Source organism: Sesamum indicum, linkage group LG8 (genome assembly GCF_000512975.1).
Source record: "Sesamum indicum cultivar Zhongzhi No. 13 linkage group LG8, S_indicum_v1.0, whole genome shotgun sequence".
Taxonomy (NCBI): Eukaryota; Viridiplantae; Streptophyta; class Magnoliopsida; order Lamiales; family Pedaliaceae; genus Sesamum; species Sesamum indicum.
The window spans coordinates 15,787,350-15,810,742 of NC_026152.1; the positions used below are offsets into that span (position 1 = coordinate 15,787,350).

The window sequence follows — 23,393 nt, forward strand, 5'->3', positions numbered from 1 at the left end:
GATGCTCTACCATGCACGTATCCCCTTCTAGTTCAGTTGCAACCTGGACATTCAGAGAACACTCAGCAACCCAGTTGCTTTTGTTCACCAACTCCAAGTTGCTATGAAGGTACACCCGCTTATAATTGTCAAAGAATGATGAGACTAAGTGTGGATCTACTATCTTCACTGGCTGCATTAAACATAAAAGAAACAGAAGTATGAAAGGAAATAAAATTGTTGTTGGAATAAACACAGACATATAGGCTCACAATAGTGATTCCTTATACAAACGTAGACTACATCCACCAGATGTGGCGAAATAATGCAATATCTCTACTCTCACCTGTTAACATTATTCTTTAATAACAAATTTAAATAGGTCAAATAGCATTATTTGGAAGAACAGAAGAAAAGACAACTAAGAACATGATATGACTGCATAGTAATAGAAAATAATTGAAAGATTAAGTTAAATAACTTACCCCAGTCACAGAAAGAAAAACCTCATCCCAGATGCCCGTGTTTCTATCCCTGAAACAAGGAGAAAAACAAAATTTGAAGTCCTGTCTTTTGCATGTATTCAGATCAGAAACTCTTCAAAATATTGCTCAACTTCTCTTGATACTCTGAACTGATGCTTTAAGCCTTTAACATCTAATTAAAATCTTAAGGCAAGGAACCTGAATTCTTGTACATAATTAAGTATGAATTATTCAAAAAAAAAAAAAAAATTCCAGTGAAAGAAAAACAAACAAGCATCATCATATCACATTGGACGCTCTCAGTACAAGAAACCAGGAAATGTTTGGGTTAAAATATAAAACCAGTTCAGAAGAAATATATTGAATTCGCTTGAGCAAATCACTCCACAAGTCAAGCAAACTTAAAAACTGATCTTTGAAGTTGGAGATAGTTTCAGTTCAGGTTTAGCTCAATCCATTTCAGCAAAAATATTTTCCTTTTCTCTTTCTTGACAAGAAAGCAAACGGGGCACTCTTAGAAATATTGACAATTTCAGGATGACAACTTCTTTTATATGACTTCCACTTTCATGCACAAAAGAAACCCATGCTATATCTAAACCATGGTTACCACAATACTCTATCAGAGAAAATTTCTGTTGAACACCACATGAAGAGAAACTCCTGTTTAATAAACATGTAACCTCTTCATCTCCATTTTGGAACTGTGGGATATTAATCTATTAGGGTAAATGAGAACAGAAAAAATTACCTTATAGGAGCCATCCAATCCCATCCCTCAACATATTGTGCTGCAACATCTTTCCTAATCTACATAGAAAATCATAAGGCACAGCTCCTTCAGAATAGAGCATAGAAGATTGCATAAATGTGAATATACAAATAGTTTGGCCCAAAATGCGAGCAGAGGCAAACAACATAACCCTAATTATTTTAGGATAATTTAGGGCTCAAAGAGTAATTAAAGAATAAATTTGGTACAATGGGATTTTTCATAAATCAGAGTGCATAATAAATCTTTTAAGGAAAAATTACTTAACCGAATTAAATCACATGTTATTTCTCTAAGGTTACAGAAAAGTTTATCCTGAAGAATAAGGAAGATGCACTCCTCATTTTTGTTTCCAAGTAAAATGCATGCTTGAAAATGGCAATGTGAGGATGAGAAATTTTGAGGGCTTTCCAAGTAAAATCACATGTTATTTCTCTAATAGTGCGATCCTCGGATGGATTCTCAAGATTATTTTGATAATGTAATATAGCCTCATTATGAAAGGGAATAATGGTGTAATAATTTTAATGGGATGATGTAACGACATAAAAGTGACATAATTAGGAAATGACTGAATGGAAACCACAATCTTGTTGAGGATGTTTCTACTGATTCCATACTTTTAAGGTGATTTAGGTATGATCTAGAATGATGATAAGTTACCATTTGATGCTACTTAAGCAAACTTTAACACGCTAACAATACAACTTGAGGTCTGAGAAGCTCAGGCATCAAGAGTCCACCTAGGAGATGTTAAGAACAAATCTTATTAGGCATCAACCATGAAAGATTCTTTTTATGACTGAAGTGGGTTCACAGACTCCAAGTGAACAAGAGCTACTGAACTTAACAGATATAGTATGGTCCTCGATTTGTCATCTGAAAACTTTTCAACTGATGCAACTTCAAGACCACTTCCCAAAATAGGTTGTTAAAACATGCATTATTGGTTTTTGGAAGGAACTAGTATTTTGTAAATTTTTTAAGAGACATTGCCCGAGGATAATTTAAAGATCTTGGACAGACTTTTCCTTCCTGGAACCAGTTTTTTACGTTAATGTGTTATATCTATAATGCACAGACACTTTGAAAAATTACCGGATGCAGTGTCGGATACAGACACGTGAGGACACAACATCGGCGTGTCCGAAAGTTAAGAAAAGAAAGAAAAAAAAAGGTACACAGAGTCGGACACATCTGTCGGCGTGTCTGACACGTTTGGAATTTTTTTTTTATAATTTAAAAAAAATTTGAGCTGTTTTTAAGAAAAAATGAATTTTAGGATAAATACAAAGGAAAAAGAATTAACTCACTTATCTTAAACTAAAACTATTATGATGAAATTACTAAAAACTTGAGAGATATTCATGATAATTTAAGTAATTTAAATTATTAGAAAATTTTAAAATAAACTGATTATGTATATCTTTTAAGCCACATTCGATTAAAAATGTAGATGTAAGACATGCTTATTTTATATTTAATCTTAATATTTTTCATATTGTATATTTTAGTTTTATGAAAAACTGAGAATATATATAATAAAAATATATATTATATAGCCGTGTCAGTACCGTGTCGTGCCTTAATTTTTTTATATTTTCTGTGTCATTGTGTCCGTGTCGTATAGTATCTGTATCCATGTATCATAGTGCTACATGTATCGGAAATGTTTATTTCTGATATAATTGTGAACAATTGCGGAAGTATCTCAAAATGAAAATGCATCTTTCAAGGAAATCAAGTCATACCTCATGACCACCAGCTTCAGGAGAAATTCTTCCAGGATGATCAGGAGGGTAAACCAGGACGGCCAGCATATTTTCACCATCAGGCTTTACGATATCAGTTACATCAATAGAATGTCTTCGGAACATCCCCTTTGGTAGGACCTCTTTGCGCCCATTCAAATAAACTTCAGCGGAGTAATTTATAGCACGAAAATTTAGATCCACATACTGATTGGTCGACTGAAATCAATTTCAAAGATCAAGCATAAGAGACAGAAGTGTTGTGGTTTAACACCTTAAAGTCTGCAGTTAAAGCAGAACTTTCCTGGAGAATAATTAATAAGTTTAACCCAATAATAGCGTAGTGAATAGAGAAACCCTGAACCACAACAGTAATAACTTTCTCTAATACTATACCATCCTTATCATTATCAACCCCAGCCCAAACCTTCCTGAAGAAAAACAAACTTGAAACTGTTATTACCCACAGCGCCAACAAGAGTAATAACAAACCTCATTAAATTTGTACAGAAAAAATATGACATGCCTTTCCACTCAAAAATTGCAGCAACTTTCTTATGCTTCTGCACTATAATTGCTACTCCACGGAACCTTTTCCTTAAACTGAAGATCTTAAGTGGCATATGATGACTCATTTCTAAAATTCATATATTTATCAAATTCATGATGACCTCTGGAGGTGTATTATGGATACTGGTATCTAAATAGTTTTTGGTGCTTCATAATCAATCTTAAAACATCATTACAATCCCGTGTTTCGTGCTGATTAATCTCATCCAAACATTACCACAATATCTCACAGGAATGCAGGAATGGCAATATACATGCATTTAGTTTTTTCTGCTCAATAAATAACTTAAACTTAATTAGTACTGCTACTCACAAATTTTCTGAGAAACTGCTATTACCGAAAAGGGAAGATGAGCTTTGTTCCAAATCAATCTAGACAATCAAATGTTTAAATATTTCGGATTTCAGCTTCAGGATAACTAGTACGTCTGCTTCCTGACTCATGAATCAGCTCTGACATAAGATTATAATATTGATTCAGCAGGTTAATAGTTCTCTTCTTGTAGCTTTCAGATAAATACCATTCACTTTTGCATATACAGCTAGGCGCCTATAATTTTTGAAAGGGCTGTGTTCCAATGTGACGTTTCAGTAACATCCTTTTCCTCTAAAAGCTGTAAGGGGGGGAAAAAGTTTCACAAAGTAAAAAGAAAGTAGGTGGCTTGGTAGGGTAGAACATATGCCAGTGATCAATGCTTAAGCTAATTTCAAGCACAAAACTAAGGCTTCAAGTCCCTGTTAGCATTTACCATTGTATACTTTGACCATCTAATAACAGCAATTGGAGAAAGTGACGAGAGGAAATTTTCACTTATTCCACCAAGATTATGAGGTAAAAGTATGAACATTTATCAGATATCCAAAGACTCTTCAACGAGAAAATCTATAAAATAATCTTGCAAATAAATAAACATCACTTGCATGTATAAAAACCACAAAGTACTGATAATACAACATCACAAGAAGATATGCCTGTTAAGCAAAACACTACTGCAGATGATTTAGGCCAACAGACCACTTACCAACTTGCATTCAAATGTTGTGAAAAACCAGAAAGTGTAATACTGCCTCCCAGAATCAGCAATATCGATAATCAACTCGTTTTCTAACCCATAGAAGGGATCCGGCACAAGCTTGTTCTTCAAAAGGGTCGCCAAAACACTGACAACATCCAAAATCAACCAGCTTTAGTTGTGGAGGTAAAGTAGTTGTGTTATAATTCATTCAAAAGAAAAAAGAAACTATTCACTTTATTTTTAATAAATATAGAGAAATTAAAATGAAGTACAATAAGAAATAAAAAGAATAAAATAAGATATGCACAAAGATTTAAGAGTTTTTGTTGTTTATAGAAAAAGAAAGCATGATAATAAATTAAGTCCAACAATATAAACCAGAAGAAAAAGATTTAATCTATTTATAACAATAAAATTGGATTATAAAGATTTATCGATTACTTTGTGTCTACAGTCGTACAAACTTTAAATTGGTATTATTTTAATCTTATTATGTATAATTCCAAAAAGTAACTTTCATGCACCTCCTATTTTCTTTTGGGGAAAAAAATTAGAAAAACGTGCGAATAAAATAAATATGAGTAGATCGCATAGAGATAGAAAGAAAGAAATAAAAAAAAAAATAGTAGTATCCAACTTTTAATAATTAATCAAATGGTTAATAAACATAGAATGTAAATGCCAAATTTAATACTTGGAGAAGGTGTTTGCCAAAAACCCAATGCTCAACAGAAGTAGATGCAAAATACCATTCTTGGTATTATTAATTGGGCAATGACTCATTGCCAAAATGCAAATATCATACCTTTATTTTGCAAGGTAGGAGTATAATTCAATTCCATCCTTGATATTTTAGCGCAATTTCAAACTCATCCATGTCTTTTTAATTGATTTCACCAAATTATGTGATTTTTCAAAATTACATTTCTAAAAGTTTTTTTTATTGACACGAATCATTTTGGTCCTGACATTTAAATTTCAATTGTAACTTAGTACCTTACATATAAGTTTGCCAAAAAAAAAATTTAATATTTTTGTCCAAGTATTAAGTCTTTCCAAAATATTCTCACATGAAAAACAATGAATATTATGCATGGGAAACAATATTTTTTAAAAATACTTTTTCATTTATTAATAGTTTTGTAAAAATATATGTTTATCTTTGTAACAGTTTTATTTATGAAATAATTTAGTCTCTATATATTTTCTTTTAACATTTTCTCCAAGAGTAAGTTTTATATTTGAAATTAACATAGAGATTAATTTGAAATCAATTGGAAAAGACACGGATGATTTTGAAGTTGTGGTGAAAAGGCTGTAATGAAAATGAATCCTACCATGATCATATTGGCACAAAAGAAACCCAGTCAGATCAATTAATTAATGGGAAAGAGAGGAATAAAATTACGTTCCAGGCACCACAGCTTCCATCCATGGGGACTGATGAGAAGGAGGGTGGGTGGTGGTGAGCTCCGCTCCGGTGAGGTTGACCTCAGTGGATCGTGCCGCCAGCCACCCTTTGTCCAGAACTCTCTTTCCTATCGCCGACGCCATCAAACAGCCGACGAATCACTTTGAGAAACCAAGTCAAAATAGCTATGGTGCGAGTGAAAGAATGATAACCAGAAGTTCCTCGAGGATTCAGGAATTGAACCAAACTTGAAGAAGAATTCCTTCACATCCCCAATTATAAAGAGGGAAAGTCGGTTGCGAAGAATCGAAATCCCAAGGGATTTCACTACTACGGAATCAGATTTACCCAGCTCCATGCAAATTGCAGTAACAGATTGCAGGAGAAAATGGAAAATAAACCGTAGGAGCCGCGTGATTGCTTGGAACTCTGAGGAGTTGCAGCAATCCAGAACACCAAGTCCTTCACACACACGCACACACAGAGAGGAATTGGATTAATTAGCTCAATCAAATGTATACATCTGAAATCAAATATAATTAAGTTCCCGCTGAAATTTGCAACAGAATTGCAGTAATAGAATTAGTAACCAAAAATGGGAAATAATTTTGTTTTTTAATTACCTGATGACATAAATATGGGAATTAAATTTAATTGGGGATTGAATTCAAGCCTTGTCCTAGCTTTAACCTGTACGCTCACAGGAGATGAGGACTATTTAATGGGAAAGAGAGGTTGAAATTCTGTCCTAAATAGTCTCCCCAAAAATTCTCTTTTGGCACACTGTCCCCATTCTTCTCAAACCCCATAATTAAGAACTTTGAGTCTTGAGTCCTTTATTCTTTATTAGGTTAGAGTTTGTTTTCATACTTGTTTTAGTGAGAGGATGAATGAGCTGCTCATCTCCAAAATGGAGAAACCAATTTGTCTAACTTTATTAAGAACAAAATGGCATGCGTTTCTTGTTGCTTGCAAGGATCTTGGAGGATGTTTGATATCATCTACGTTTAGTGAGACACCAAGAACTAACAAGTAGATATGTGAAGGTTACATAATAGATTTAGCCAATTTTCCTGAAAAATGATGAAACTAAAAGTGCCATTTAATCTTCAAATACAATGTCCATGTCCTAATATTTTACCTATTTTCATCATAAATATCTAACACCACTTGTGATGATAATCATTACATCATGCATGTGGAAAAAGATGAACATACTAAAACTGAATCTTGACTAGTGTGTCGAGAAGATCCCTCTTTTCTGTCGGCCTGACTCCTGAGACACTTTGCCCCAATTCACATTCGACCAAGGCCTCTGTCCTTGCCAGCCAGTTGCCGGCGTTCCAGGGTCCTTCAACCACCGCCGAAATGGCAATCATAACCGAAGAACCAGATTCCCCAGAGCCACCACTCCGCAAACGCAGACCAGAACCCAAGTCTAAGCCCACCTCATCACCATCACAACCGGCATCCACCTCTACTTACACCAAATCCGCCGACCCCACCACAAACCCATTTCATTTCTGGTTCTGCTTCACTCTCGTTGTCTCTCTCGTCACCCTCTTCTGCCTTCTTCTCACTTCTCTATCCCCAAAAGACCCCAAGACTTGGTTCCTCAGTCTTCCCCCCACTCTGCGCAACCACTACTCCAACGGCCGCACCATCAAGGTCCAAACAGCCCCTAATCACCCACAAGTTGAAGTCTTTTCCATTCAACAAGGGCCCACTAACTCGGACAGCCGTGTTCTGATTGTACATGGCATAGGTTGCAGTTCTTTTGCTTTTCAAGATGTTGTTAAGTTTTTAGGCCGAAAAGATGTCCACGCCGTGGCCATTGATCTTCCTGGATCCGGGTTTTCAGATAAGTCTATTGCGGTGGTAGAAGAGAATGTGGGTGGGTATGGCTTCTTCGGCGGAGTATGGGAGGTTTACGAAGAGATTAAAGAAAAGGGTCTATTTTGGGGGTTTGATCAGCTTGTTGAACAAGGGTATGTAAATTTTGAGGAGAATAAGGTGCGTGTTTCAAAGAAAGAGAGCATTAAGGCCATTGAGTTGGGTAGTGAAGAAATGGGAAGAGTGCTGGCGCAAGTGGTGGACTCAATGGGACTGGCACCCGTGGATTTGGTTTTGCATGATTCTGCATTGGGGTTAAGTGCCAACTGGATTTCGAAAAATCGAGACTTGATCAGGAGTGTGATGATTCTTGATGGTGCGCCTAGTGGGACTGCATTGCCAGCTTGGGTGCTGGAAGTGCCTGTGGTGAGGGAAGTTCTGTTGGGGTTCAGGTTTGTGTTTGAAAGAGTTGTTGCAACCTGTTGTATGACATCAGTTGGTGGACTAGAGGCTGAGGCGCATAGGATTCTGTTGAAGGGTAGGGATGGAGGAAAGGCAGTTGCTGGGATGTTGAAGAAGCTGAATTTTAGTTTTGATTTGTCTGAATGGAGCAGTCTAGATGGTGTTAAAGGCCTGCCCATCCAAGTAATATGGTCTGGTGGATGGTCTGATAAGTGGACTACTGAGGGCCGCCAAATTGCTGGTGCACTTCCGCAGGCAACACTTGTCAATCATTCTGGTGGGAGATGGATTCAGGTGAGTGTCAATTGGCATTTCAAACATTAATTTTAGATGTTTACGATGTTACCTATTTCTATTTGTAAAATACCTCCCACAATGATTTTGTTTCCTTGTTAATCTATTGGAGTTTGCTTTCTTATATCAAGCAACTCCGCTGATACCTAGTTATTATAGTCGATAATAGAAAGTTGAAGGCTCAAAGTTTGCTACTTTATATGAAGTATTCTTTTCCTTGGATATATAACAGAACTGTGTGGCCTTGACTCAGCAATTCGTTTCGAGTGAATATTTATTAGGAAAAAGAAAACTGAAAAACAAGCTCCCATAACACTTAGCGTGCATGTGACAAATAGATTATGTATAGCGTAGTAGATGTCAGGTATGTCATTGGTGAACTTTTACTATCTTGTATCACTTCATTGTAATTTATGGCTTGTAAAGCTTTTACAGAACTGCCTCTTATTCCCATTAAAAAATTTTGGGTACTTGAGAAAAGCGTCAACAGCTCTGCATGAAATTGTTGAAGTTTGTGTTGCAGAGGTGAATATTGTACTTTTTTACCTGTTGTCGGCTGATAGGAACCATATTAAATTTTTGCAGTTGAACTCTAGAACCAAGCTTCCTTCCTCCCCTGCTAAATCCCTTTCCAATCTTGGTGGGAACAAAACCATATTCTCACACCAAAAAGGTGCAAAAACTTATTCTCAACATTTCACTGACACTTTAAAGCTTCTTCTTAAACTGTTAATACTTGCCAAATATTGCAAAAAACTCTATGTTGATGCCAAGAGAAACTCCCCGTATTTATGAAAAACTCATATGAGATGTTCTTTTCAGTTATACTGAAATCAAACTCTTCGCCTTAAATTTGTTCTACCATTTGTGTCTATACATTATGCCTTCTCAATCCTTAATGCAGAAACTAGCCAACTTGTTTCTTAAATAAACTTACTCTTATGTCTGAGATGAACTAATTTTAACCACTGGATGGTTGGTGCTATTGATATATCATAATTCCTGATGTTGTTTGGTTTTGCCATGGGTCTCTGCACCCACAGCCACTAAAGTATTTTGTCTTAGATCTATTATGTTTTTATGTTATTTCAGGACTTCTTTGTTGCTCTTGAGCATGTTTTGATATCTCTCTATGTGGCTCAACCTTCTTTTTCTCAAATCCATTTAGTAAATCTCTACTTCCAGGAAAATGATGTATAGGTTCAAAGGGCAGAAGCTGCTGACCCTGTTCAATGCCTGAGAGATGTCATTACTTTAAGTTTATTTTGATTAATTCGAGTGTGATTATTTAGAAATGCTGATATTTTTTCTACCCTCTCTGGAAAAAGTCTTTCCTAGAAGCCAACCTGTTAAAAGTACCAGCACATGAGAACAAGATTGATGCTAACAGTAATGGATTTAAGAAATGTAGGTTGACGATTTGAGTTCCTTGACAAACAAGACAAACTTTTGGTCAAAAGGAACATTTCCTTGGCAATGTTAGAGCTTTTTTGATACTTGTAAATTTCACGAATTGAGTGTGGTTTGGTCATTTCACAGTTGCAGTAGTTTTTGGATATGAGTCTTGGGACTTATTTGACTGTTTGAGGTTAATTTTGCATCCTAACTCATTGAGGATGGGAGGAAGGACTACTTAGCAGTTTCCTACTTAGAGACTGTAGTTCCTTTTCCTAAGTCAATAAACTCTATAGAAATATTTGTGATTCTTATCTCAGTATAGATGATCTATGCAGACAACTGGATCACGCAATAGTGTTTCTGTAGCATGACCTGGCCTCCATTAGCCATTCAATATTTACTAATTTGCACCTTACCAAAACACTGCTCACAGTATTCTCTGGTGTCAGCACAAAATTTTGCAAGTCTAACCCCCCTCTATTGGACACAATTTCACCTCCTTGTTCTATTGATAGATACAAATGTAGATAAAGGGCCTTCTTTGCATTACCCCATTTTTCAACCCAGACAATGTTTTTGGACTTTAATGGGATGCGGAAAGCTGTGGATTGGCATTCAACTCCAAGAAAAATGCATAGACTTGAAACCTTGCATTGTTTGTATGACTTCTATGAGCAATTTGAAGTTGGCCATATAAATTACACATGCATGTGTTACTTTGAAGACATTACATAGAACCTCCTTAAGTCACTTCCACTCTCTTGTATATTCCTACTTAGACGCGCTCCTGTCCTACCTCTACCTGCTCCCATGCTATTTGACTTTGGAGCTGATATCCTACAGGTCAAGCCTTACTCTTATTCTTCCCCTTCTTTGATTCTGTTTATCTTCCCCATTTCTTCCTTTTGGCTGTGATTCTTCTTCTTTGATAGTACTGTCTAGCATTTTACTGACCCCTAGTGTAGTATAAAGAGGAGAATGGACTAGACCCCTAGTGTAGTAACAGACTTGGTAAATAACGAGTAAAGCTGATTAGAATAGACTTCAGAAGGACAAAAAATGGTCTGGAGTTTGTATTGCGTATGAACTGATGTTATTCACAAATACGTAAATTATATTCCTTTTCAAAAGACATCCATTTGTATGTATGTATACATGTGCTATAGTGTTGGCAGATCTGTTTTTTGAAACTGAACCAACCGGAATCTGGTTTTATCACGTCCAAGTTTAGAAATTTTAATGAGTAATGCACAATAACATGCTGTTATTGGTGATATACAAGTAATAAGCTTTCCCACCGAAATACTACAATGTTGCTTACGAATCCTTGCTTGAATGCACACATCATGGCTCAATTTCTGATTTTATGATTGAGCTGAACTTCTAGTTGTTTCAGTATCAGGTATTTAATTAGTAAAAGTAGTATCTTCTCGTCCTCAATGTGTGCTTGACCAGAATAGTGGTACCATTTCCCCAGATATATTGCTGACAGCCTATATATGTTACTACTGCAGCCAATGATTTTAGTGAGTTCTGCATCCTAATCAGAACTCAAAATTTATACAAGGGGTTAGTCATCTCAGTAATTTATGAAGTAATAGCAAGCTAACGAATGAACCCTGCTTTATGGTGTGTGAGTGTGAGAAGATTTTTTGTGAAAATCTGAAAATGCAAGTTGATATATAGCTGCCTTAAGATTTTTCTTTGCGGGTGATTTTGCTGATGATGTTTCTGTTTGACCAACTATTCTTTGTTGATATAGAAAGATAATGCTGAGGAGGTAGCGCAAAGTATTCATGAGTTCGTTTCATCTTTACCAAAATCTACTCGACAAGTTGTGGAAGAGCCTATATCTGAACATTCCCAGAAGACGTTTAGTGAAGCACAAGGCAGTAACCATCACTACCATCACCACGACCATGACCACCACCATGATGTTCATGGTCATAGTCATGGTCATGCTGGATACATGGATGCATACGGACTCGGGCACGGGTGGGCCATGTGATTTCATTTTATCCTTCTCAAAACATGGAGTAAGAGATTGTATCACTCTCATGCTACTATTTTTCGGCAGTGGTTGGATCATCGCATTACCCTCACGAAAATATACAAATAACTGCTTGTTCGATATTTGTTGCTGTAGAGAAACGTCTTCTCTGAGCCAAAATGCGTGTAATTTTTTTCTGATGATGTATTACATGTATTTGGCAGATTTTTATAATTTTATCTACAGAGTCGCAACTTGCTGGAAATTTTCATCTCCTCAGTCTTTCACTGTGAATTTTCTGACATTGACTTGCGACTTGAATGATGAAAGATTACTTGGGGGGGGGTGTCGGGTATAAATTTATTTAAAAGATTTTATAAGTTGATAAGATCGGGATATACCCATTCAAGATTAATTATTTTTTGTGGGCATCTATCAAATAAGCTCCAATTAAATAATTTAATTATTTTTTTGTCGTGAATAGATTCTATTCAACCATTAAAATAAGTTGACACATATTCAAGATTATTAATCGTATCTGTATGTGATTCTTTAGATTTATTATCCAACTAGATCTGGAATTCATCATATTGAGTTTGTTCGACAATCTTATTGTGCTATTAATTAAAAATCAGTCTCAAATTAATCCTTTAATTTAAGAGTACTCGTTACAAATGGATGACTATTTTATAATAATCCATATCATTAGAGAATATGTGAATTTCCGTCACGTATTTCACGTAAATATGATCCTTCCATCTACTAATATCCATATTGAAATTTAGAGCACAAAATTGATTCACGTACACACTGACGTTTGTGGCAACGCAAATTTTTCGTCATTTGTTGGAATGTTGTTTATGTCACGACGTCCATTGCAGAGTGGATAAACCAACTTATATGAAAATTGCCACGGATGTTGTAGTCCGTCGCAAAATACTATTCTTCTAGTCCTGAAATTCCGTTGCAAAATAAATTATTGCAACTTTTGTTGTTTCATTGCAAATGTATAGCTACACTTTTTCCGAGTGAAGCATATTTTTGTCCGGATAAACTTTTCGAGACTATTTCTTTTTCCATATATTGCAATTATTTTTTTTAACCATCAAATGGTACAAAGTTGAAGATTAGGTTGATGACAAGATGGAAAAATTTTATCTTTTTTATCCCACTCACACCCTTGCCTCTAAATTTAGTTCCATATATTATTAAACTTTTGGTAAATTTAGTACCATATATTACGTATTCGATTTTGTCTGGTTGAAAAGTTCACTTGTACAGTGGGTACACGTCTTTCGTTTACGTATTCTCAAGAGAAAATTTTTCTCATCTGGCTCTAATTTTCGTAACAAATATTTAATCAAATCACTTATATTTTTTGTATAATTACCGTTGGCAGCCACAAAGTAAAGGTAGTTTATGATATTTTTTGAGATCGTATGTGTAAGTTTTTAAAAAAAGTTGACATTTTTGTTGGATGTATGTATAATTTTTTTCAAAAGACATAAATGATTCATATAAATAAATTATGGATCATGAAATATAGATGTAAATTATCCCTTTTCATGACGAACGTTGTCTAAAAGGGTGTCTCTATTAAGTTATATAAATTATTTAAAATATTTTATAAAGTATATAAGAGTTCATAAAATGACATAAGTTATTTGATAAATTTCCAAAACCAAATTTTAGAATCTTATAAATTCTTTTAGTCTTAAACCATATTAATATAAAATTATCATAACCTTGTAGAAGCTCTAATATATTATTTTATATATACATTTACATTTTTTTTAAAGAAAATAAAAATAAAATATTTAAAACATTTTAGAAGATTAGCATCTTATAATTATTCTCTTAAATAAGGTTAGCCAAAAGCATTTCTAACTCCAATCTAAGTTGCCAACGAGACTTAACTTTGTTGGCGAAGTTGAGGTCCCATGAACATAAGATAATGAGTTTAAATCCCATAATTGATATATTAGTTGTTCATAATTCAAATTCATGATGTACTTGCAACCGACTTACTTAAAAGGAAAAACAAAAAAAAAAAAAAAAACAACCTCGAATTCTAGTTATCTTTTACCAAGGCGTTATCCATCTCCATGTATGCGTATAAATTCATTAACTCTTAATTGTGAAAAAATTGTATTTTTCGGTCCATAATTTTAAAAAAATTCTCATTTCCAGTCCCCTTCCCAATTTCAATTGAAAAATTGATGGAAGAAATCACATGAAGTCACATGGCCATTTCCTTCCATTCTAAAAAGTCGACGGCCACATGACTTACGCGTCGTTTTTTCCATCCATTTCTAATGAAAGTTGGCGGGAAGACTCACTAGAAAAAATATTACTTTGGGTAATGACTAATTACTATGGTCTAAACTGAAAAAGTGTGGTAAATACTGATTAAAGAAAAACAAAAAAAAAAAAAAAAACAACCTCGAATTCTAGTTATCTTTTACCAAGGCGTTATCCATCTCCATGTATGCGTATAAATTCATTAACTCTTAATTGTGAAAAAATTGTATTTTTCGGTCCATAATTTTAAAAAAATTCTCATTTCCAGTCCCCTTCCCAATTTCAATTGAAAAATTGATGGAAGAAATCACATGAAGTCACATGGCCATTTCCTTCCATTCTAAAAAGTCGACGGCCACATGACTTACGCGTCGTTTTTTCCATCCATTTCTAATGAAAGTTGGCGGGAAGACTCACTAGAAAAAATATTACTTTGGGTAATGACTAATTACTATGGTCTAAACTGAAAAAGTGTGGTAAATACTGATTAACTATATGATTGCACAACAACTATTAATCATTTTTTCGCCAAAACATTAACCATGGTAAAAAACATAGCAAATGTTTTGGTTCTAGTTAAAACCATGAAAAATATACATTAACCATAGTCAGAATTTAACTTTTTGTTCGTTTCTTTTTTACTGTGGTGAATAGTATTGATTTATTACAATTTTTAAACCGTAATCATTACAATGTATGAAATAATTCATTGTCTTAAAAATTTTTAACAAGCTACGAGACTATTTGTAAGAATGGGATGAACAATCACGCCTTCCTCTCTAAATCTACTCTAGAAAAATGCAGTCTCCAATTCAATTAATTTGATGTGTATATCTGAAGCTGTGCACAGAAAGTCTGGTTATAGCAATCCCTACAAGACTTCAAAAATACCACGAAACAAACACATATGCACCCCTTATCTTCTATTTCAAACCACATTTATTAATTAATTAATAACAAGTTGTTGGGATTCATAAAATTGAGTACAACACATGTTTTTATTTATTTTATCAAAATCATGTCATATTACATGTTAATAAGAATAATATTGTCTAATTTTTACATCAACTCCAAAAATTATGACACCAGCTTGAGGATACTTGACGTAGAGTAAGAGACAGATGCCATTTTGGGAGTTTTTGAATTGATGAAAGTCGAATGCACAGTGTTTGAGACGTCGTTTGATGGTGGAATTTCAAAAGACCATATTTTTCAATTCGAAAGCAGTTATGCTTGATCTAGTTAACTACATAAGTACGTCATCGTCTTTCTGAGAAAATTTAACCCCTCAACAGAAAAAGTGGCGAAGGGCCACTGTTGGTCGCGGAATTTCATCATTTCGACTATTGTACATAAATTTTCAATGGATTTCGTTTAATTTTTGTATTTTTAATAGTCGTTGTTTGAGCCTCATATTCTATACCAAGCTAAGTATTTTTTTTGCGAAAAAAATTTTCAAATAGTCAAAATTTAGCCTGTTTTACGTAAATATTTATTAGTTTTTTTTTACGTACCGGCACATTATATATTGTGGGATTTGTTTAGAAATAAACTACCTTTTCGCAATGTCAAATTCTTTATTTTCTCAATTTTATTGCTTTTGCTCCTCAATATTATTAGATATTGATGAATAAGTTGCTATCATAACTATGGTTGCAAAAATATTAACAACTTGAAATTTAAATTATTAGATAAATGAGAACAACAACCTAACAATTTAAATACAACCTAACCCAATTATGATTTGGACATTAATGTGTACGACGATAACTACTCATTTGTGTTACTTTCTTTTGGTCATAAATGCTATCGTTTTATTGCAAATTTGATCCTTTAATTGTAGATGCTTGACGCTTTGGTCCCTCAAAAAATAGAATTTGTAATTTTGTCCTTACATATTTCTGTAAATTCTGTGATTTGAGGACGGACACATTTTGCTAAAAATTTGAAAACAGACTGAAAAAAGAATTATATGTGCGAGTCACGTGTTTCCTCAATTTTAATTTGGTACATGACTTGCACATAGCAAATCTGTCCTTAAATTGTGAAATCTAAAAATATAATGAACCAAATCGTAAATTTTATCTTTTAAAGGACTGGAATGCCAAACATTTACAATTACATAATAGAATAAAGCCTAATTGCGATTATATGCAAACTTTATTACAGGCGGCTTAAACTTTGACATAGTACAATAAAGCCTAATTGGAAGCTTACAAGTCGTTTATACATAAGACGAAGATGTTCAAATAGCCACCACGAACGAGTCTCATCAATTCACGTGTTAATTTTATCTAAAATAAACCAATTTGCCCCACGGTTTATCTTTCAATCAAATATATACACCAAGTTATAATATATTTATTATATATTATTCAGTGTACAATTAAAAAAAATAATCAATCACATAATATATGAGTATAATATCAAAATTAACAACTGTAAGATTGATTAAGTTCGATTAAATCTGATTCGAACAAGAATTATGGTAGGGGGCGGGGCAGCCTTGGATACAAGTTACAATATCCAGCAGCCCAAACAGTTTGGTAATGGGAAGAACAATTTCACGTCCGCAAGTAAAAAGAGATAGGATTAAGAAGAAACACAAGAAAAGTTTGAACCAAAGACTGAGGTAGTAATAAATTGAAGTCAAGAAATGAGAACACATGTGTCTGCTAGCTGGGCTTCAGCTACTCTATAAATACCTGCACCCCCCATCCAGACTTCTTGTACCTTTCATTACCATATACATACATACATCTAGAGAGAGAGAGAGATGTTGGGGGAGATAGTGGAAACGTTGGTTGGGAGGAAAGACGAAGATGATGAGCAGCAGAAGAAGAGGATCATAAAAGGAAGAGTGGTGTTGATGAAGAAGAACGTTTTGGACTTTAATGATTTAGCGGCGTCGGTTCTTGACAGGTTTCATGAACTGGTTGGACACAAAGTCTCTCTCCAACTCATCTCTTCTGTCAATACCGATTCAGGTGTGTCTCTGTGTGTTTGTCTCATGAGTATTGTGTGTATGTGCAGACACACACTCAGAGGGGAAGGGAATGAAGTAGAGAATCCTGTTTCTTGTTCTTCATTTCATATGCTAATTCGCAGTGCAGCTAGCAAGCATGCTTCGTTTTTACTTTATATATATTCATATGTTGCATGTGCTCTATATATAAATATATATATATATATATTATACAATATATACTACAAAATGTAATAGAGATTTAATTTTTATGACAAAAAAATATGAATTTACGACAAGTATTACAGTATTCATTATATTTTTAGTTATTAAAATTAAAATAAGTTTTTTAAAGTAAATTGTTGAAATAATTTCTTTTTTTTTAAAAAAAAATTGTGAATAATTTATATACATAGCTTAACAATATATTGTTAATAAAAAATTTAATTATAAAAAAAGAAAGAAAATTTCGATATATTTATTTTAAACTTTCAACAATAAAATTTCGATATATTTATGTTTCCTGCTTTCTTAAAGTGCATGTGCATACATAGATAAAAATAGTTACATTGGACACAAAATAGTCATGTACGGACATTTGGGAGGAAAGACAAGTTCCGGTTGTGTCAATGACAAAACTTGGTAGTTGTCTTCCCTCCCAAAGTGATCATGTATCACTTTCTGACAGATTTGAAGTTATTTGTTTGGGATTTCAGAGAATAGGGTGAAGGGAAAGGTGGGAAAAGCAGCATACTTGGAGAAATGGATCACAACATTCACCTCTCTAACACCTGGAGATTCAGCATTTGATGTGAGTTTTGATTGGGAAGAAGAGGTGGGAGTTCCAGGGGCATTCATCATCAACAACCTCCATCACAGTGAGTTTTACCTCAAGACACTCACACTCGAACATGTCCCCGGACATTCTGGTCCTCTCCACTTTGTCTGTAACTCCTGGATTTATCCAGCTGACAAGTACAAGACTCACCGTGTTTTCTTTACCAATAAGGTACTTGTCGTGAAATAATAATTATTAGTAACAAGAATTGTGTATAAAGTTGTCGCTGGAGACGATTCATTCTGCAGATGGGGTGCATGAAAGATCATCTTGCCTGAGGCAACTGCTTAGATTTTCTTCTTTATAATAAAGTGCTGATGCATACGTTTACGTTGTTCAGAGCTATCTTCCGAGCGAAACTCCAGCTCCGCTTCTCCCATACAGAGAAGAAGAACTGGTGAACTTGAGGGGCGATGGGAGTGGGCAGCTGGAGGAATGGGACAGGGTCTACGACTATGCTTACTACAATGATTTAGGAGATCCCGACAAGGGACAAGATCTTGCTCGTCCCGTTCTTGGGGGATCTTCTGAGTATCCTTACCCTCGTAGGGGAAGAACAGGCAGACCTCCCACAAAGACAGGTTAAATACTTATCTAAATTAAATTTGGTCCAACTACTTTGTTGACTGCTAGGAAGTGTCATATGTAGTTATAAGAGATGGAAGGATGGTTTCCGAAATTTCACTACATTTTAGGAGATGTCAGTGTAATTATTCCGTTATTTTTTGTTATTATGAAGTTGCAAATCAAATCGTGAAACGTTCATGCAGATCCCAATTCGGAGAGTAGGATTCCGCTCCTTATGAGCTTAAACATTTACGTACCAAGAGACGAACGATTCGGACACTTGAAGATGTCGGATTTCCTTGGTTATGGCCTAAAATCTATATTCCAGTTCCTCCTCCCCGAGTTTAAGGATCTTTGTGAGAGCATTAGTAACGAGTTCGATAGCTTTGAGGACGCATGCGGAATCTATGAAGGCGGATTCAAACTGCCGGATGGCCCTCTTCTCAAAAGCATTTACGATAACATCCCACTGGAGTTGCTCAAGCAACTTCTTCCTAGTGATGGTGAGGGACTCTTCAAGTTCCCTATGCCCAAGGTCATCCAAGGTACATGTCCTGTAGATGTGTTGCTAATGATGCAACGTGACAACAAATATTTTAAAATCATTGCTAACGTTTTATCACTGATATTATATTCTGTTGTAATGACACAACTCTACTTGGCTTCACCCTCACACAGACACACACACAAAGCTTTATCCAACATACAATATATATGTACATGTAGATTGAGCGAAATATTATTGTAATACAGAGGATAAATCCGCATGGAGAACGGACGAAGAGTTTGCAAGAGAGATGGTAGCAGGATTGAACCCAATGATAATTAGTCGTCTCCAGGTACGTCGAAACGTCCAGCAACTTCTTTGTTTCAGTATGTATGTCTGAAGATGGAAATGTTTGTTGATTGATGCATGTGTTCTCCAACTTCTTCTGAATCTTTTGGAGTTGCAGGAGTTTCCTCCAACAAGTAATCTGGACCCAGAACTCTATGGCAATCAAACAAGCACGATAGCGCCACATCATATACAGAATCAGTTAGATGGACTCACAATTGATGAGGTAAGGATTAAGGATGCTTGCAATAACGTAATTTATAGTGTTTATCAGTCTTTTTTGTGGTTGAAAATAACTTGAAAAGAGCGTTTTTGAATTATAGTTTATGCTTTTGAACAGTTTAAGTTAAGGTTATTAGGCCAAAAGCTATAAAGCACACTAAATTTCATCTGCAGGCAATAAAGACCAACCGTCTATACATATTGAATCATCACGACTCACTTATGCCGTATCTAAGGAGAATCAACACCACAACCACAAAGACTTATGCCTCAAGGACTCTGCTTTTCCTGCAAAACGATGGACGATTAAGGCCGTTAGCAATTGAACTGAGCCAACCACATCCTGATGGAGATCACTTTGGTGCTGTCAGTAAAGTTTACACTCCATCTGAAGATGGGATCGAAGGTTCCGTTTGGCAGTTGGCGAAAGCTTATGCTGCAGTTAATGATTCTGGAGTTCATCAACTTATCAGCCACTGGTACAAAAGGATATATTTTGCCTTACTTTAGATGCTATTTCATCTAATGTTTCTGATATTTTGGCTATGAACTGATCTTCTGTTGTAACAGGTTACACACACACGCTGTGATCGAGCCGGTTGTGATTGCAACAAACAGGCAGCTCAGTGTGATGCACCCTATTTACAAGCTTCTGCACCCTCACTTCCGTGACACAATGAACATCAATGCTGTCGCAAGGCAGGTGCTGATTAATGCCGGAGGGATTCTTGAGGCTACGGTTTTTCCTGCAAAGTACTCCATGGAGCTGTCTGCTGTGATTTATAAGGACTGGGCTTTCCCTGATCAAGCACTTCCTGTTGATCTAGTGAAGAGGTAAGACAAGACACGAAGCTTGTCCCTTCCAAAAGTACATATATATATTTGGCTTAATTTCATTTTACCCCCTATGAAAGTCCTAATAGATACAAAATCCCCATAGATAAAAGAAAAGGGGGCAACACAACCATTGAGCTTTTGAAAAAGAAACTCACTAACCCGTGTATTGGGGGTCACGTTGCTCTTTCCTTTTAAAGTTTAGGGATTGCACTGCCTTTTGTTTTCCCTCAAGGGTCTTGTTGCCCTCAGTTCTTCCCTTGAATAATATGGCATGCTGCATTTCTCCAGAGGAATAGCAGTGCAGGACTCAAATTCTCCACACGGCCTCCGGTTACTAATTGAGGACTATCCATATGCTGTGGATGGACTAGAGATCTGGTCAGCCATAAAATCATGGGTAGAAGATTATTGCAGCTTCTACTATGCATCGGACGACATGGTGCAGAATGATAGGGAGCTACAATCCTGGTGGAAGGAGCTTCGGGAGAAGGGACACGCTGACAAGAAAAACGAGTCATGGTGGCCTAAAATGCAGACGCTAAAAGAGCTGATAGACTCCTGCACCATCATCATATGGGTGGCATCTGCCCTTCATGCAGCAGTTAACTTTGGGCAGTACCATTATGCTGGCTACATGCCTAATCGCCCGACCATAAGCCGACGGTTCATGCCTGAACCTGGCACGAAAGAGTATGACGAGTTGAGAACCAACCCGGATAAGGTTTTCTTGAGAACTATCACTGCCAGGCTCCAGACCTTGGTTGGGATTGCCCTTATTGAGATATTATCAAGGCATTCATCCGACGAGATCTACCTTGGGCAGAGAGACACCCCTGAGTGGACTGCAGATGCACAAGTACTTGAAGCTTTTGACAAGTTTGGAAAGAAGTTGGGTGAAATAGAGGAAGGAATCGTAAAGATGAACAATGATGGGAAATGGAAAAATAGAGTTGGAGCTGTCAAAGTGCCTTACACTTTGCTTTATCCTACAAGTGAAGATGGGCTGACTGGCAAGGGAATTCCCAACAGTGTGTCTATTTGAAAACTTTACTAAGTCATCTGCATGAGGAGACACAGACATGAAGATCATGAAACACTACAAAATAAAGATAAATCGAGCAAATTGTCTTCCTAACTATGTAATAATTCTTTACACATTTACTTTCACTTGATTTAAGAACATCTAATTATGTTTGAAATGTATTCCATCATTGATACAATGTTCATATATAGTATTTACATTTGTTTCCGCTGTATTTTGAACTTTTCTTGTGAAGGCTTGGGAAGTTTGGTTTGGATTTTGCAACCATTTAAGAAAATTGTTTGGAATTTTATATACTGATACCATTTGATATATATTTGGATAAAAGAAGTTGGTGATGGAACAGTGCCGGGCGTGCCAAAATTGCGCTGTAGGATCCTAGTTAGGTTGCACGTTTAATATCCCGTTGTAAAAATAATCTTATTTGTCTTATATCAATACATTTTGATATCTTTCAACCTTGTTTACTATAAACATTAGAATGGGATGAAAACCCGAGACGATACATGATTATGGTTCATAGTCACACTTATGAGGGTGATCATTAAATATGTCCCAACTTCTTTGCCTAAATTTTCAAGTCAAGGATAATTGAAATTGGGTAATCAATAATCCTGTGGAGACTTACCGACACGATTTCTCAGACATTGGTGTAGAGACACTAATGTGTTGCGCATGGGGGTGCTTGTTTGGAACGGGTCAACTGAATTGGAGTAAAAATATCAAATTAACAGTTTCCTAACACAATAATACAAGATTAGCCATTTAAGTTAAGGTGCTACAGTGATCTTATATTAGATCTCTTGTACTTTGATTGATTTCTTAGTTGTCGAGGTGATTGTAATGGAATATTTTGGTATAAGCCTAGCTATGAATATTGTTAATGAGGAGGCCTCAAAAGATTCATCAACCTACAGACCATGAGTAGGATATCACATATACCTTTTAATATTTCTAGATTAAAAAATCTTTGATCAAGGGCATCACGATGATTAAATTTGGATCTTCTAGGTCAACATTTAATCAAGGAATGGAATAAATGATGCTCAATTATCGAGCCAATAAGAGGTCCTACTTGCATGATATTCATCATCCAAAAGTTCTCCAACTTGACTTAGAGATAGATTTTCATGACACCAACCAATCATGATTAAATAAGTTGTTGGAATTAAGGGGTTAATCCCAAACATAACTAATTAATTTGACGATCATTGTCATCGAAGTCACAGGAGTTATGAGTCCATGATTATCACTAAATTGAATCTACGGGGAGGAGAGCTAATCTTTTAACTTGTCCCCAACTCAATGATACAATTATTTTATTATTAAGTAAAGGGATAATTATATTGTCCTCTCATGAATTTGATATAATTACACATAGACCCTCAATAGTGTGAAATATTTAGAGCTCCCAACGTTTGTTTTTATCTAATAAATAGATCTATTCGTTAGTAAAGATTGACCAAATTTGTTGATATAAACAAAAAAAAGTGGAATGAAAATCTATATTTACCGTTGATAACTTATTACTGACATATTACAAGTTAAATAAATCTTTTTTCCATTAAATTATTCTTATATATCTTCACACGCTAATGTGTGTGGAAAAAACGTATATTTTCACCCTTATAAGGGTAGTTGATCATAAAAGATTTATTTGACATGCAATCGAATAATAAGTCAACTGAGGTATATATAAATTTTCATTCAACTTTTTTGCTAATATATGCAAATTTTATTAATTCTGACTAAGAAAAGAATCTATTTATTAGACAAAAACAAAAATTAAGAATACTAAATGTAATTTTTCAAACCATGGAGGCTC

The 23,393-nt window shown here is 35.2% G+C and overlaps 3 protein-coding genes across 3 annotated transcripts in view; 2 read left to right on the top strand and 1 right to left on the bottom strand.

The window, feature by feature from the left end:
- LOC105169398 (mannosylglycoprotein endo-beta-mannosidase-like) overlaps window positions 1-7,059 on the bottom strand; it is an 11,442-nt gene extending 4,383 nt beyond the window's left edge. Inside the window, exons 1-7 of the mRNA XM_020695874.1 lie at window positions 6,608-7,059; window positions 5,982-6,446; window positions 4,580-4,718; window positions 2,988-3,206; window positions 1,216-1,274; window positions 465-513; window positions 1-172 (exon numbers count right to left, since the gene is read on the bottom strand). The exon at window positions 1-172 is cut by the window's left edge and continues 32 nt beyond it. Of these exons, the coding sequence (XP_020551533.1) occupies window positions 1-172; window positions 465-513; window positions 1,216-1,274; window positions 2,988-3,206; window positions 4,580-4,718; window positions 5,982-6,127 (784 nt within the window). The 5' untranslated portion in view covers window positions 6,128-6,446; window positions 6,608-7,059. The remainder of the gene's footprint in view (window positions 173-464; window positions 514-1,215; window positions 1,275-2,987; window positions 3,207-4,579; window positions 4,719-5,981; window positions 6,447-6,607) is intronic.
- On the top strand, window positions 7,201-12,226 carry LOC105168905 (protein AUXIN RESPONSE 4). The gene is made up of 2 exons (XM_011089101.2): window positions 7,201-8,573; window positions 11,734-12,226. The coding sequence occupies exons 1-2, from the start codon at window positions 7,353-7,355 to the stop codon at window positions 11,977-11,979; spliced, it is 1,467 nt and encodes a 488-aa protein (XP_011087403.1). The 5' UTR covers window positions 7,201-7,352; the 3' UTR covers window positions 11,980-12,226.
- Window positions 16,984-21,824, top strand: LOC105168907 (probable linoleate 9S-lipoxygenase 5). Its single transcript, XM_011089102.2, has 9 exons — window positions 16,984-17,249; window positions 17,944-18,236; window positions 18,406-18,646; window positions 18,836-19,177; window positions 19,386-19,471; window positions 19,586-19,693; window positions 19,864-20,168; window positions 20,260-20,523; window positions 20,815-21,824. The coding sequence occupies exons 1-9, from the start codon at window positions 17,039-17,041 to the stop codon at window positions 21,566-21,568; spliced, it is 2,604 nt and encodes an 867-aa protein (XP_011087404.1). The 5' UTR covers window positions 16,984-17,038; the 3' UTR covers window positions 21,569-21,824.